The 11,887-nt window shown below is 34.3% G+C and overlaps 1 protein-coding gene across 1 annotated transcript; it reads right to left on the bottom strand.

The window, feature by feature from the left end:
* Positions 1–778: 778 nt before the first annotated feature.
* On the bottom strand, positions 779–10,523 carry LOC7484684 (protein fluG). The gene is made up of 18 exons (XM_052453784.1): positions 10,239–10,523; positions 9,883–10,134; positions 9,395–9,455; positions 9,169–9,285; positions 8,992–9,097; positions 8,350–8,506; positions 8,150–8,245; positions 7,929–7,977; positions 6,860–7,131; positions 6,466–6,638; positions 5,334–5,454; positions 5,177–5,229; positions 4,969–5,098; positions 3,937–4,082; positions 3,325–3,513; positions 2,697–2,929; positions 1,722–1,861; positions 779–1,004 (listed from the first exon to the last, which is right to left on the bottom strand). Exons 1-18 carry the CDS (start codon positions 10,401–10,403, stop codon positions 942–944), a joined length of 2,523 nt encoding a protein of 840 aa, XP_052309744.1. The 5' UTR covers positions 10,404–10,523; the 3' UTR covers positions 779–941.
* Positions 10,524–11,887: the final 1,364 nt, after the last annotated feature.

Raw genomic sequence — 11,887 nt, 5'->3', positions numbered from 1 at the left:
CCTTCTTTTTTTGTTTTCTCTCTCCTGCTTTGATTTTTGTTCCCCCTATTCCTCTCTCTTTCTTCCACCCTTGGATCTCCTTGCTCCTACTCCGGCCATTGAATCTATGTTGACTGTAAAATGTTCATTATATTGGGAGGGCACATTTTGTTTATTTTTCTGCCTGTTTGGGCTTTGAAGGCAAGGCATCTGGGCTGGCCTGAACGACATGGAGGGCATACTGTTTGGGCTTGACTCGAATAGAGTGAAGTGTAGGTCGCTTGGGCCTAGCATCAACAGTTGGATTTCTTTTTGGGCACCGTACGACCTCTTTTAAAAGAATTCCTACAAAACTTGTTGTGACGGAGAAAACATTGCACTTTCCTAATATTAAAATGTAAATATTGATATCGATGATCTTCTGCCATTTTTATATTTTGATATTTAAATAGTGATTCTGTTTCAAAATATTTTTTTATTTAAAAATATAATGAAATGATATATTTTTTATTTTTTTAAATTTATTTTTAACATTATATATTAAAATAATATAAAAACAAAAAAATAAATTTTTTTTTATATAAAAAAAACACTTTTGAAATGATAAACTCCTACTGTGCTCCCATTCTTTCTTACAAGTTTTTCTCATCTCAACTTTTCTTAAATACTAACATGAACAAATGCCAGTAATCAAAACAAACTCGAAGAAAAATACTAAACGATTTACATCATAACATTAATTTTCATGAGATTTTAATAAGATGTGTGCTCTCATATTATTAATACTATTTAAACTTACTGCAGTAGAAATTTATTTTATTTAAATATAAAAACTAGTTTAATCATCGTCTTCATTCATGTCCCATATAGATTTTGGTGCGAATTCAAACAAATAGAATAGAAAATTCTGCATGGGTTTGCTAAACCATTATTTTCCCTCCAATCTGCGAAGAATGGCCTGCCTAATAACGGTGTATCAATTGCTTGTATGCTTCCTTATTCTGGGAGTAATAGTCAATCTCCGCCTGCAAAGAATTCACATAAAACCATGAGAACTTGCATCATGCAGGAATTTAAGAAGATATCAGAGCAGCCTCTCCTTTATTGCACCGTGCAGCTTGGAGGGTCCAAAGCATTATTGTGAACAGCTTTCTCGATCACTAGGTGCAAGCCAGCACTTATTTTGTTTCAAAGCAACTTCTAGGACCATTTCTACATAATTGTTAAAACAAATTTGAAATAAAAGAGTTTTTTAGACACCCAAGGCAACTGAAATCCCGCCTCGATGTCCTTAGTTTAACAAGTAAACCCAACATCGTCCATCTATACCATAGCAGATCCTCACTGATTTTATGTCCTTGCATGTTACTATTTGTTAAACCAAAACAGGACCTGTAATGGTCTACTGCTCTTACATACCATTATTCTAGCTGATAAATCCAATATTTATGACAGTATCACCAACGTTTGGTCGAAACTGTTACAAGCAAACCAAAACTGAAGGCTTCATTTAAGCATGCACTTCCTGGACAACTCAATTATGGGAAAAACTAGTGCAGCTGTAAGAATTAGCCCAAGATGGATCAAGGGCATGAACCCCCATTTAAGACTTAGCTGATAAAGTAGGATTCCCGGATTTCCATGCCAAATTGAGCTTGAGAAATAAGAAATTCTAATATTTTATTCAGATTCTTAGTGAGTAGGTTCAGCATCATCATTCGAAATGATCTTCGTAGACATACCTTGCGAACTCCTTTTATAGCAACCAAAAGCTTTTCCCCAATAAGATCCTCCAACACACTGTCTTTCTTAAGAGCTTCTAGAGATTCAGGAAGTGATTGAGGCAATCTAGGAAGGTTTGCACAGAGAGAAGGGTTTTTATCTGTTTCAATGTCAAGAATGAATACATTAGATGCCAGTGCAATTTTCTTCAAGAACAGGAGCAGAGGCAAAGGAATATCACTATGCAAAATCAGCTACACAGGGATGTAAGAACAGAGCTCAAGTCAATGTTTGAGATAATGTGTAGAGAAAGAAACACATATGCAGATTTAGGAGTTCACCCAGGCCTTTAATTTAGCAATTAATATACAACTTTTCAGTTTTTCCATATGGTAAAGAAAGAATAAAATTTGCAGTAAAAAAGAAAAATGAGTATACGGAGTGACCAATAGCAATATGGATAAACAAAAATGTTAGAAGGTCGAAGAAATGACCAAAAAATAATGGTTAAAGTAGTGCAGAAAAATCCTTATGCCAAAAAAAAAAAAAGCAGTTGCGGAATTTTATATCAAGCTAGATTGTACAGCACATTACTGGTGATAAAAAGTTTGCTTGCGCAGAAAGCCTTTGTTAAAGCACCACAGGGGAAGTGAATAAAAATACAGATCTTGAGTTCTAAGAAACTTGCTCAAGTGCTAACCACTAAGGAAGTGGAAATTCATTGGTGTGTGGAACACTGACAAAAGCTTGTCAGTCTACTGCCACACTAGGTATCAGTGTTCCACAAGAAAACCACTTTCTACGACGTTGTTCACATTTATGGAATTAAAACCAACCTTTTGACTAAAAAAAAGTACCACTGAATTTAAAAATTCACTAGCTAGATGCAATGTGAATAACTCGTGTCAATTAAGCTCAAAACGAAAAATACAAATGAAGCAATTCCATAAAAGCTTCCTTCATGTCTGGAATTATCAAAGATGAAATAAACTTACCAATAGGTTCAGGCAGACGAAGATGCTTTCTAAGGCCATCTATGCCAGCAGCCCCTATAGCAGCCAAGCCCAAGTATGGATTTGCACATGCATCGAAAGATTTAATTTCAAAGTTGCTCACCAAACCATCTATGATACCAGGTGGGCAAGCAGTTCTTAATGGAGCTTCCCTGTTTTCTTTTCCCCAACACTGGTATGCTCCACTCCATGTGTTTGGTTGTATTCGATCATAACTACAGACACCGACAATTGGATGGGATATAAATATAGTGTACAAGGAGAAAATTTCCAGCAAGTAATATTGAGTAACAACCTATTTAGAGTAGCATTGAGAAAGTTAAGATTCCCACAAGTTGTGCATCCAAGATGGAAAGGTGCACGTGCACTTGGCTGTTTTTCAGTTAAAGTCCTTTGGAATCTTACTCGAATATAAGACCTAAAACTGAAATTTGATTGGCAAACTAAAAATGCAGTATTCCTATGTTAGGAAATACGTTAGAGGAGACTATAAGCTTAAGTTTTAGCAAGAAAACCCCTCACGTCATTTATCCATAACGAGAATGAGAAAACACATCAATTAGAAGATTAGGAATCACAAAGAACCAACATAAAATATAAAAAAGACAACCTATTTGGAATTGGCGCTGTGAAGGCCAAAATCGAAGGAAGATGATGCAAAACCCCGGCCATAAACTCCTCTCCAATGCTTGAAATCCCATGCTTGGAAGATCCACCAGATGCCATAAAAACATTTTCTCCATTTCTCAACAAACTAATGTGCACATGGGATCCAGAACCAATGTCATCTAATGCAAGCCTAGAGAAAAAGCAAATGTCTTTAGATTAAGATTAAGCAGAGCAGAATATTAGGTTCTATAAAATTCAGAACCAGACATGAACAGTGCTTAAAAAATATAGCCAAGTAAACTTATAATGTCCATTGTCGGAGCATCCAAACTAAGAAGATTGTATTAAATCATAGACGATAGTTTTGCACAAGGTATGGTGATACTTTGACTTCAATAAAAACAAAATGAAACAATTATTCAAGCGAAATAGGTAAAGCATATTGATGATGCCTATATTAAAATGAAGTTATTATTTTCAAATCAATACTTGTCATTCAGCGAGCATCTTCTTATATTCAAAACTCCAATAGCAGAAAAAGTATTTTTTCCAGTCTCATACTATGAACAAGAAAACAAATATCTACCATATAAAAAGAAAATAGTGAACCTACTTTGGAACAAAAGTTGCCAATAATCCATGTTTCCTTGCAATAGCCCTAATAACTTCACGGGTATATATTAAGTTGTCAGCAGAGAGTGGGCAGGTCGTGTGTCCCATGGCCAATTCAAACTGACCTTTCCCAGATTCTGCATGTAACTGTAAGAACATACCAAAATGAGAGGGAGGGGGGGCAAAAGGACAAGAAGAGAGAAAAGGACTTTCGATGAAAATTAAAGACTACATTATTCAATATTTTTCTACGGAAAACCAAACCTGTTCTTCTTCTCAGTCTATTGGAATGCATAATTGAGAAAGCTTTTATACGATAACAGAAATGTATAAGCTTCAGTAAATCATTTCCCAATTTTTTAGTAGTGAAACTGCATAACTAAAGCACTATGAGTCTGTGAGCTGTTTTGGTGGGGAAATCATTGAAGACTGGTCTATAGAAATAGAATGTGCTGGAAACAACAGTTTGAACTGCTTTGTCTTAGGTGGTTTTTAAATTCATATGCATTTTTTTTTTATAATCAGTGTTTTAATAGTCTGTTTGATTCAATGTCTTATTTTCATTTGTGTCAAATTAAGGAATACAACTGAGTTTCTAGATTTATTTTGAAGGCTTGGAGCCTAGAGTTTTTCTCCTTCTCCTGTTCTTCTATTTTTCACAAGTTTTCTTTTTTGCTTGCTTCAATATTCGGATAAAAAGCTACTGTTCACAGCCTATTCCTAACCTATTACTTCTAAAACAAGTCTTATTCAACCTTAATTCCACATTGATTTTAGTATCATTCAACTAAGTCATTGGCAAGCACTTTATGGTGTGATTTGAATTCCTATGGTGAGCCCTGATTTTTCCTTTCTGTAAACAGTCTTTTAGTCGAGAGCAGCGGTTAAGGCATTTTGTATCAACACTTAAACATGAAAAGGTCAGACATGTCTAACTACCAATAATGGCAAGATATAGTTGGCATACTTCTGGTTTATTGAAAATGCTTCTAAAATTTGAATCTGTTAACAACGTTTGAGTTGTCTACAATACCTGCTCCACTGTAATATCCAAGGAATGAAGAGCACCAACTATTTCATCAAGTATGGGGGAAACTAAATCAAATGATGCTGTAGAGCAGTAGGGAGCTGAGTCAATGGGCACCCATTCTTCTTTCCCTTCCCTGAAAAAGATTTTCTGCTTCAATTTAACCACAAATGTCACAGCCAATTTGATGCTTAAAGGACAAAAGGTCATATACCATGATACACTCTTCAAGAGCACAAACTCATTTTCAAAACCTGCATCCATTACCTGAATATAGGCACTAGAAAATCAGATGACAGATATCTAATATGAAAATATAAAATAAAGTACTTCCCATTTATAAGTATCAAAGATATAAATGCCGGACATACCAAGTCGAACTCATCCTTTAAAACTTTTAAAACCCTTCGTAAGGCCTCTCTTGGGCAATATTCCCAAGGTTCACCAGGTCTAAGATGCATGTCAGCCAAAACCATTTCCTGCCGTTCCATCCTATAGTGGAAGAAACAGTATTAGTACAAATAGAGAGCAATTATAAGCATTTTCAAATCCCCTCAATAGACACTAAGGGAACACAAACTGAGATTTTTAAATTATATGTGAACTTTTTATAACCTAAGAACATTTGTAAAAAGTATTTCTACACCATCTTCTCCTTGCAAATTGGTTATGCTGTTGAATGAGCAATCTGCAACATTTTTATTTTCTGCCAAACAAATGTGACTTTTAGCTAAATCAGTGACTCAAGATAAATAAGTGGTCGCCCAGTACTTGTAATTTTTTTTAGGAACTTAATATTGTCTATTGTAGGGATATAAGGTGGTTTTTCGAATGAAATGGAGAAGTGAGACAACCACCATAGCAGTTCTAGGATACGAAGAGGACAGCTGCCAATGCTGTTCATTCAGGATGACATCATATTAGTTTTAATTTCTGCGGTCCTTTTGTGAGATAGGATGTAGGATAGCACCTTGCATCCCTATGGTGCAGCTTTTTGAGGGCTTTTAGAGTTGTTTCCCCATCTGATATTCAATTTTAGAACTCTTGTCTTGATTTTTTGTTCCTTTTCTTTATTGGAGGATGTCCTCCTCGCCAAATTGATAATGCACCTCTTTTCTTTCTAATCAAAAGCTCTTTTATTTTAAGAAATAGCAAATTAACTTCTCCTCTAAGGATAACCTTATATTTTTTTGTGGCCTGAGTTGATAAAAGTCAGGCACAAGTATCTGGTGATCAAGAACATGCAATATCCAAGTGGAGTGCCTTTGCCTAGGGATCTGATAATGAGAATAAAAAAGTGGAACTAGAGCATAAATTGTTCTCTCTGGCAATCTTCAGTCAGATGCCTGATCTGGTCTGTACTAGGTCCTTGAGCACTAATCTTTCACAGGCATATTGACATGTTTTAGTTGCAAATGAAAATTTTAAAAACAGAAAGTGCATGGAAATACATGACAGCATAAAATAAAACACCAGTGACAATCTCAGATGTAGAAATAGTACCATGGAATTTTCTTTCTGGTTGTTACATCAGGTATTAGTCTGATCTCACCTACTCCAGTAAGACCAGTCTCATCTGATGGAGAATCAGCAGCTGAACTCATCCCCATAGATGCATGAGTCAAGCCGACACCATTCTTCCTAACAATGTCACTGAAGCGCTTTACTGGAACAGCCTGAAAAGACAAATGGAAATTAAAACTATAAAACTAACTATGCTAGAAGACTGATAGTGAGGTCTAGAATGCTTTCAAGTTTTCCCATATGTCACACACCAAAGGAAGTTTATAATTCTTTTCTATGCTTCCTTAAAAAATCTCTCATGGAATCATGACAAAGGCAGAACCAAGCTACGGGAAAGCACTATCAAAAATCCAAATTTAAAAATAAAACTTACACGACATCGGTGCTGTCCAGAGGTGTCAACCCACATGACACGAACAAGTGAACTGCTATTTTCTAGAGCTCTACTCTCAATCTTCACAGGGTTGACAGAAACAGTATCCTTTGAACTAAAAGCATTTGCATCCACATTAATCTTGTAAAATTTAATAGCATTTAGAGCAAAAATGTCTTTAGCTGCTTCAATAGCTTCAGCTAATGTGAGATCACCATCAATGCATGCATCACGTAGAACAGAAAATAAACATTCGCGTGCTTTCTTTGCACCTGAAAAGGCATGAGCAATAGTTTTAAATGATAATCTTTATAAAGCTTCCAAGAAATATGGCAACTCCATAAGTTTATTAGAAGGAAAAAAGCATGGTCTTTCAAACTTCCTAATTTACAAAACCAAAAAATACAGGTACCCCATCGATGCTTCCAGATGCTCATTTTCCTACAAACTAATTTGGTAGTGATGTATGTACGCATCAATGACTGATTACTCCACTAACAAGGGAGCATATCAGCATGCAGAAATGTTCCAAGGACAACAGAAGCCTTTGCTTGGGATCAAGTATTTTCCTTACTTTTCTTGAAGGAAGATTGATCCTAAGTTAAACAAGAACAAATCCCTAACCATGTGCAATTTTTTGAAATATTCCTAGCTGTCACCTCCACCATAATGAAGTGACAATATATGAAATACTAGTCTTGTAGAGATTGAGAAACATCCAATGATATGAAATATAAAGAAAATATATTCTGACATGGTTGCCACAGGAGTCTAGTATAAAACTTGTATCTTATGTAACCATAGATAGATACATTTTGGACAGTAAATTAGCTATTTTCTTACATAAAGGACACAAAAATTGATAAAGTATGTTAATCCTAAGAAATTAGGCCACAGTCCAACATCATCACATACAATAAGACACAAAAGGAACAGTGCATCTACTTTATAGTCATGTGCAGAACACTTACAAAATAAACTACAGACTTTAGATCAATGAAAGTTCAGGCAAAACATGCATTATTATCAAGACTGGATATAATATCCATTCACAAGAAAATAAACAAACCTAAGTAGTAAGTTTCAGGAAATGCATAGCCATCTGTGCTGAACATAACCTGCAGGTTCGTTGACATTGACATCAAACATCATTAGTATAGACAAACTTCATGAGCATCATTGGAAAAGAACAAATAAAACTCATTGAAGATAGAGTTCTGAAATGTGTAAACTAATCACTATGTACAGAATCCATTTATTCTGTATTTTCTCAATAGGGACTGTTGTCACCTTCTTTATTGGGGCTAATTCCAAAAGTTCATTGACAGAAGATATCATGCCATGGACACTGAGTTTAGGAACAGCCAATCCAAAGTCAAGGTACACCTGAAAGTAAAGACATTGGATCATTTTCACAAGAATTTGTGGGCAAGCATCGTAATTACATGTATAGAAAGTAAAAAGAATTCATTGGAAACTAATGATTTCACCTGGGGATAAACAGAGGCAAGGTATGATGCTTCCTTTGAAAATGGGTATGATGCATGTAAGAGAACAACTCGACACTTGGAAAATCTCTCATCGTCAAGAAGCATTCGAAGATGAAGAGGATTGGACAACCGTAAATCCAAATCTTTGTCTCCAAAACTAAATTTGAGAAAGAACAGTTATTTAATAATTAAAAAAAAATGTAGGAGCATTTAGATTATCAATTCCTTGTCTTAGCTATAAATAGGGAAACGAAAATAATGATTGCATGTGGATCAAGCTGAATCCATCCACCCCACCCACAGAAACTAACAGTTTCCTTTAAACTATTTAGTTACGGCCATTAGAATTTACATGGCAATACTTGAATGAATGAGGTCCTTAACATTAACTTCAAAATTAAAACTATTAAGCTTCACATATTGGGTTTTCAGCTCAATGGTACTCTTGCCAAGCAAGAGAGTGAGGTCTCAAGTTCATGTCCCACCTTTGTCAATTCATCACTGATCTCAAAAAATAAATAAATATATAAACAACAGTCAGCTTTGGACTGAAGTCTAGGTTTCCAGTTCCTTTTCCATAATTCCCAGAAATAATCAGAGCACAAGTGCAACTAGTTTAACAAAGCCAAAAATCTTTTTTACCCGGTGTGTATCTGCATCGGCAAGTCAAAGCTTAGAGAAACCTCTAGACTCAGCGTGAAAATATAGTCGATAAAGCTTTTGTTTGCTATGCGAGTAGGGTTCCCATCTGCAAAGAAGAATGGATCAATTATTAAATGCAATAATGGTAGAACAGAAAAATCCACATTTCACACTCACCACGTAAAACTTCAGTGAGGCCTTTCTCAGCATCTTTTCTAGCAACATTTGTATTAATTTCTAGACCACTGCGGTATGCAGCTATGCTTTTCAAACCAACTATCTTATCAGCAACTGTAATAGATTGTAAGAAACTAACAGAAAAAAAGGACAGCTCTACTTATAACCATTAAAACATAAAATAGCATATGCACAAAAAATGCCCACAGCTAACTAAAAGGATATGATTTCAATTTTCTAACAAAAGCTTCAGTGAACTTGTCCAGTGTCCAGCCATCTGGTATCTCCTGTAAAAACACAGAATAAAAAGAACAGCCTCATAAGACCCTAAAATTAAAAGGGCCATAGAGACACTGATGACTGCATATAAAAATTCTGAATTTTTAACAAATAAAATAATATCATTCCATCAAAAAAAAAAAATAGGTGAGTGATTTTAAGAAAAGAAAATAATAATCAGAGATCAGAAAAAAAAAATTAAGAAACCATTCAAGGGTCATTATTAATTTCTACCTCTTGATCAAAATTTAAGTCAAGGTTTATATATTAATGCCTCATTGGCCTAGATATTAATGCCTGCTTCATAATACACAACCACCATTAAAACAAAAAGGTATGACCCCAACAACCCATGAAAGCTACAAAGAATTAATATCACAGACTGGCTTAAATGCTGATAACATTAATTTAGTGCAAAATATAAGAGTATCTCACACTATCAAGAATTTCCTCAGCTAAGGTTTCAATTCTCAAAATTCGACCAACAAAAGGAGCCAAACTCCTGTGCCACTCAATACCAAGCTTCTCATCCAATTTCAGTCCATCGTCAATCAATATAGCAGATATCCTCGCAGCTTCAAAGCATTTCAAGCTACTAGATTCCAACCCTGACGATCTGCGATATTCTTCAACACCTTTCAATGAATTCTCACATCCATACAACTCCGCAATCTCCCTCACATTTCTCTGCCAAAAAACAAAATAAACCCATAATTATTATCATTATGATTGCATAAAGAAAGAAATACGTGAAGATATACGTGTTATTTTTTTCCGTGTGAGGAGGGTACCTTGAAGGAGAGGGAGTGAGGGGCAAAGGACAAGGCAGCGGTGCCAGTGGCTTCAGTGAAGGCATTGATGAAAGAAAATGAAGAATCGAGAGCTACAATGTTGTGAGCATGAGCGTCTACTAATCCCACCTTCTCTATTGCTTCTCTTAACTCTGAAAACTCCATTTTCTTAATTTCTTGTGTGTGTGTCTGTGTATTGCCTGTTTATTTGACCAGAGGTAGAAGAAGCGGTCCTTTTTGTGTTCGGTTTTGGACCTTGTTCCAGTTCAGTTAGAGCATCTTGAATGGAAGATGCTATTTTAAAGAGGTAAAATAATAAAATAATATTTTAAATAATATAAATATAGCTTTTTTTACTTCCATTAGAAAAAAACTATTTGAAAAACCAATTCTATTAAAATAAAATAAATAAATGTTTTTTTTTAATGATTTTAATGTTATTTTTTTTCCATATGGCTAGATTTAATTGGTTTATTTTTTTGTTGGCCCAATTTGTTAGTTTTGGTTCTTTTGAGAGATATGTAAGAATAACTTTTGTGGGAAAGAAAAGACATTTTAGCTTTTTATTTGATTTTTTCATTAAAGTATAAAAAACAAATAAAAAAATATTAAAATATTAATTTTTTATTTTTAACTATCCATTTAGCTTCTCCACTCTTATTAGCTGTGCCCAATTCTATGTAAGGAAATTAATAATTAATTATAAAAATGTGACCTTATAAGCGTAGATTGACTTTTTCTAGCCTTCTCTGTCAGGCATGGTCTTATTTGTCAATAAATCTCCAGGTGGTCTAAAAATGCACGTCAGAATCAGATAATATGAGGGGTATTCATAATTATCTTATAAAAATAAAATAAAAAGTGATTTCCCATAAAATATTTTTCTAATGTTCTCATGTTTAGTTATAAAAAAAAAATCAATAAAATTTATTCTACAGCAAAAAAATTTAAATTTTAAATAAAAAATATTATCCAGTTTAAATATCAGAAAATAAAATGTCAATAAGATATTATATAAGTCTCAAGTGATTTAAAAAACTTATTTATAACTACATTAAGTCTCATCTCTCATGTGATGTATAATTATGTATATAAAGAAAAATGAGAATAGCTTCTATATAATGAAAAATTTTAAATTTGTTTTAAAATATTTTTAAAACAAAAAGTAAACGGGAAAGGTTTTTCAAGTGAAGTCTGGAACTGGGGCAGGTTCACTTAATTATGGACAGATGTCATCTCATCTGAAGTGCGTTGACATGGCTTTAGATGCTAAAGCTGAGTGTACTGGGCTGGTCCGGTGCTTGCCACCGCTTCAAAGGATGACACCGTTCACCTGCTAGGTAATAAAGATTTAAAAATATTGGGTTTATCTGTAAAGTTAGATCGAAGAATTTTAGTTTATCTGTAAAGTTGAATCTGGCTCTAACATCAACGAATATTAAATTTGGTTCAAACTATTTTGCAAAGCTAAACTTAAGAGTCTCGTTATTTTATCTGATCCAGACACTTGAGGTATGGCAATCATGTCATGCACTGGTGCTTGGAGTAACAGTCATATCATGTTCCAGTAAAATCTGAATTAATCATTTTGTTTTTAATCATTTTTTAAATGCTAAATATATTTTATAAAAAGAGAAGAAAAAAACAAT

The sequence above is a fragment of the Populus trichocarpa genome, chromosome 6, assembly GCF_000002775.5.
Source record: "Populus trichocarpa isolate Nisqually-1 chromosome 6, P.trichocarpa_v4.1, whole genome shotgun sequence".
Classification (NCBI taxonomy): domain Eukaryota; kingdom Viridiplantae; phylum Streptophyta; class Magnoliopsida; order Malpighiales; family Salicaceae; genus Populus; species Populus trichocarpa.
The sequence above is the reverse complement of the archived record's forward strand: the minus strand, read 5'-3'. Positions and strand labels throughout refer to the sequence as shown.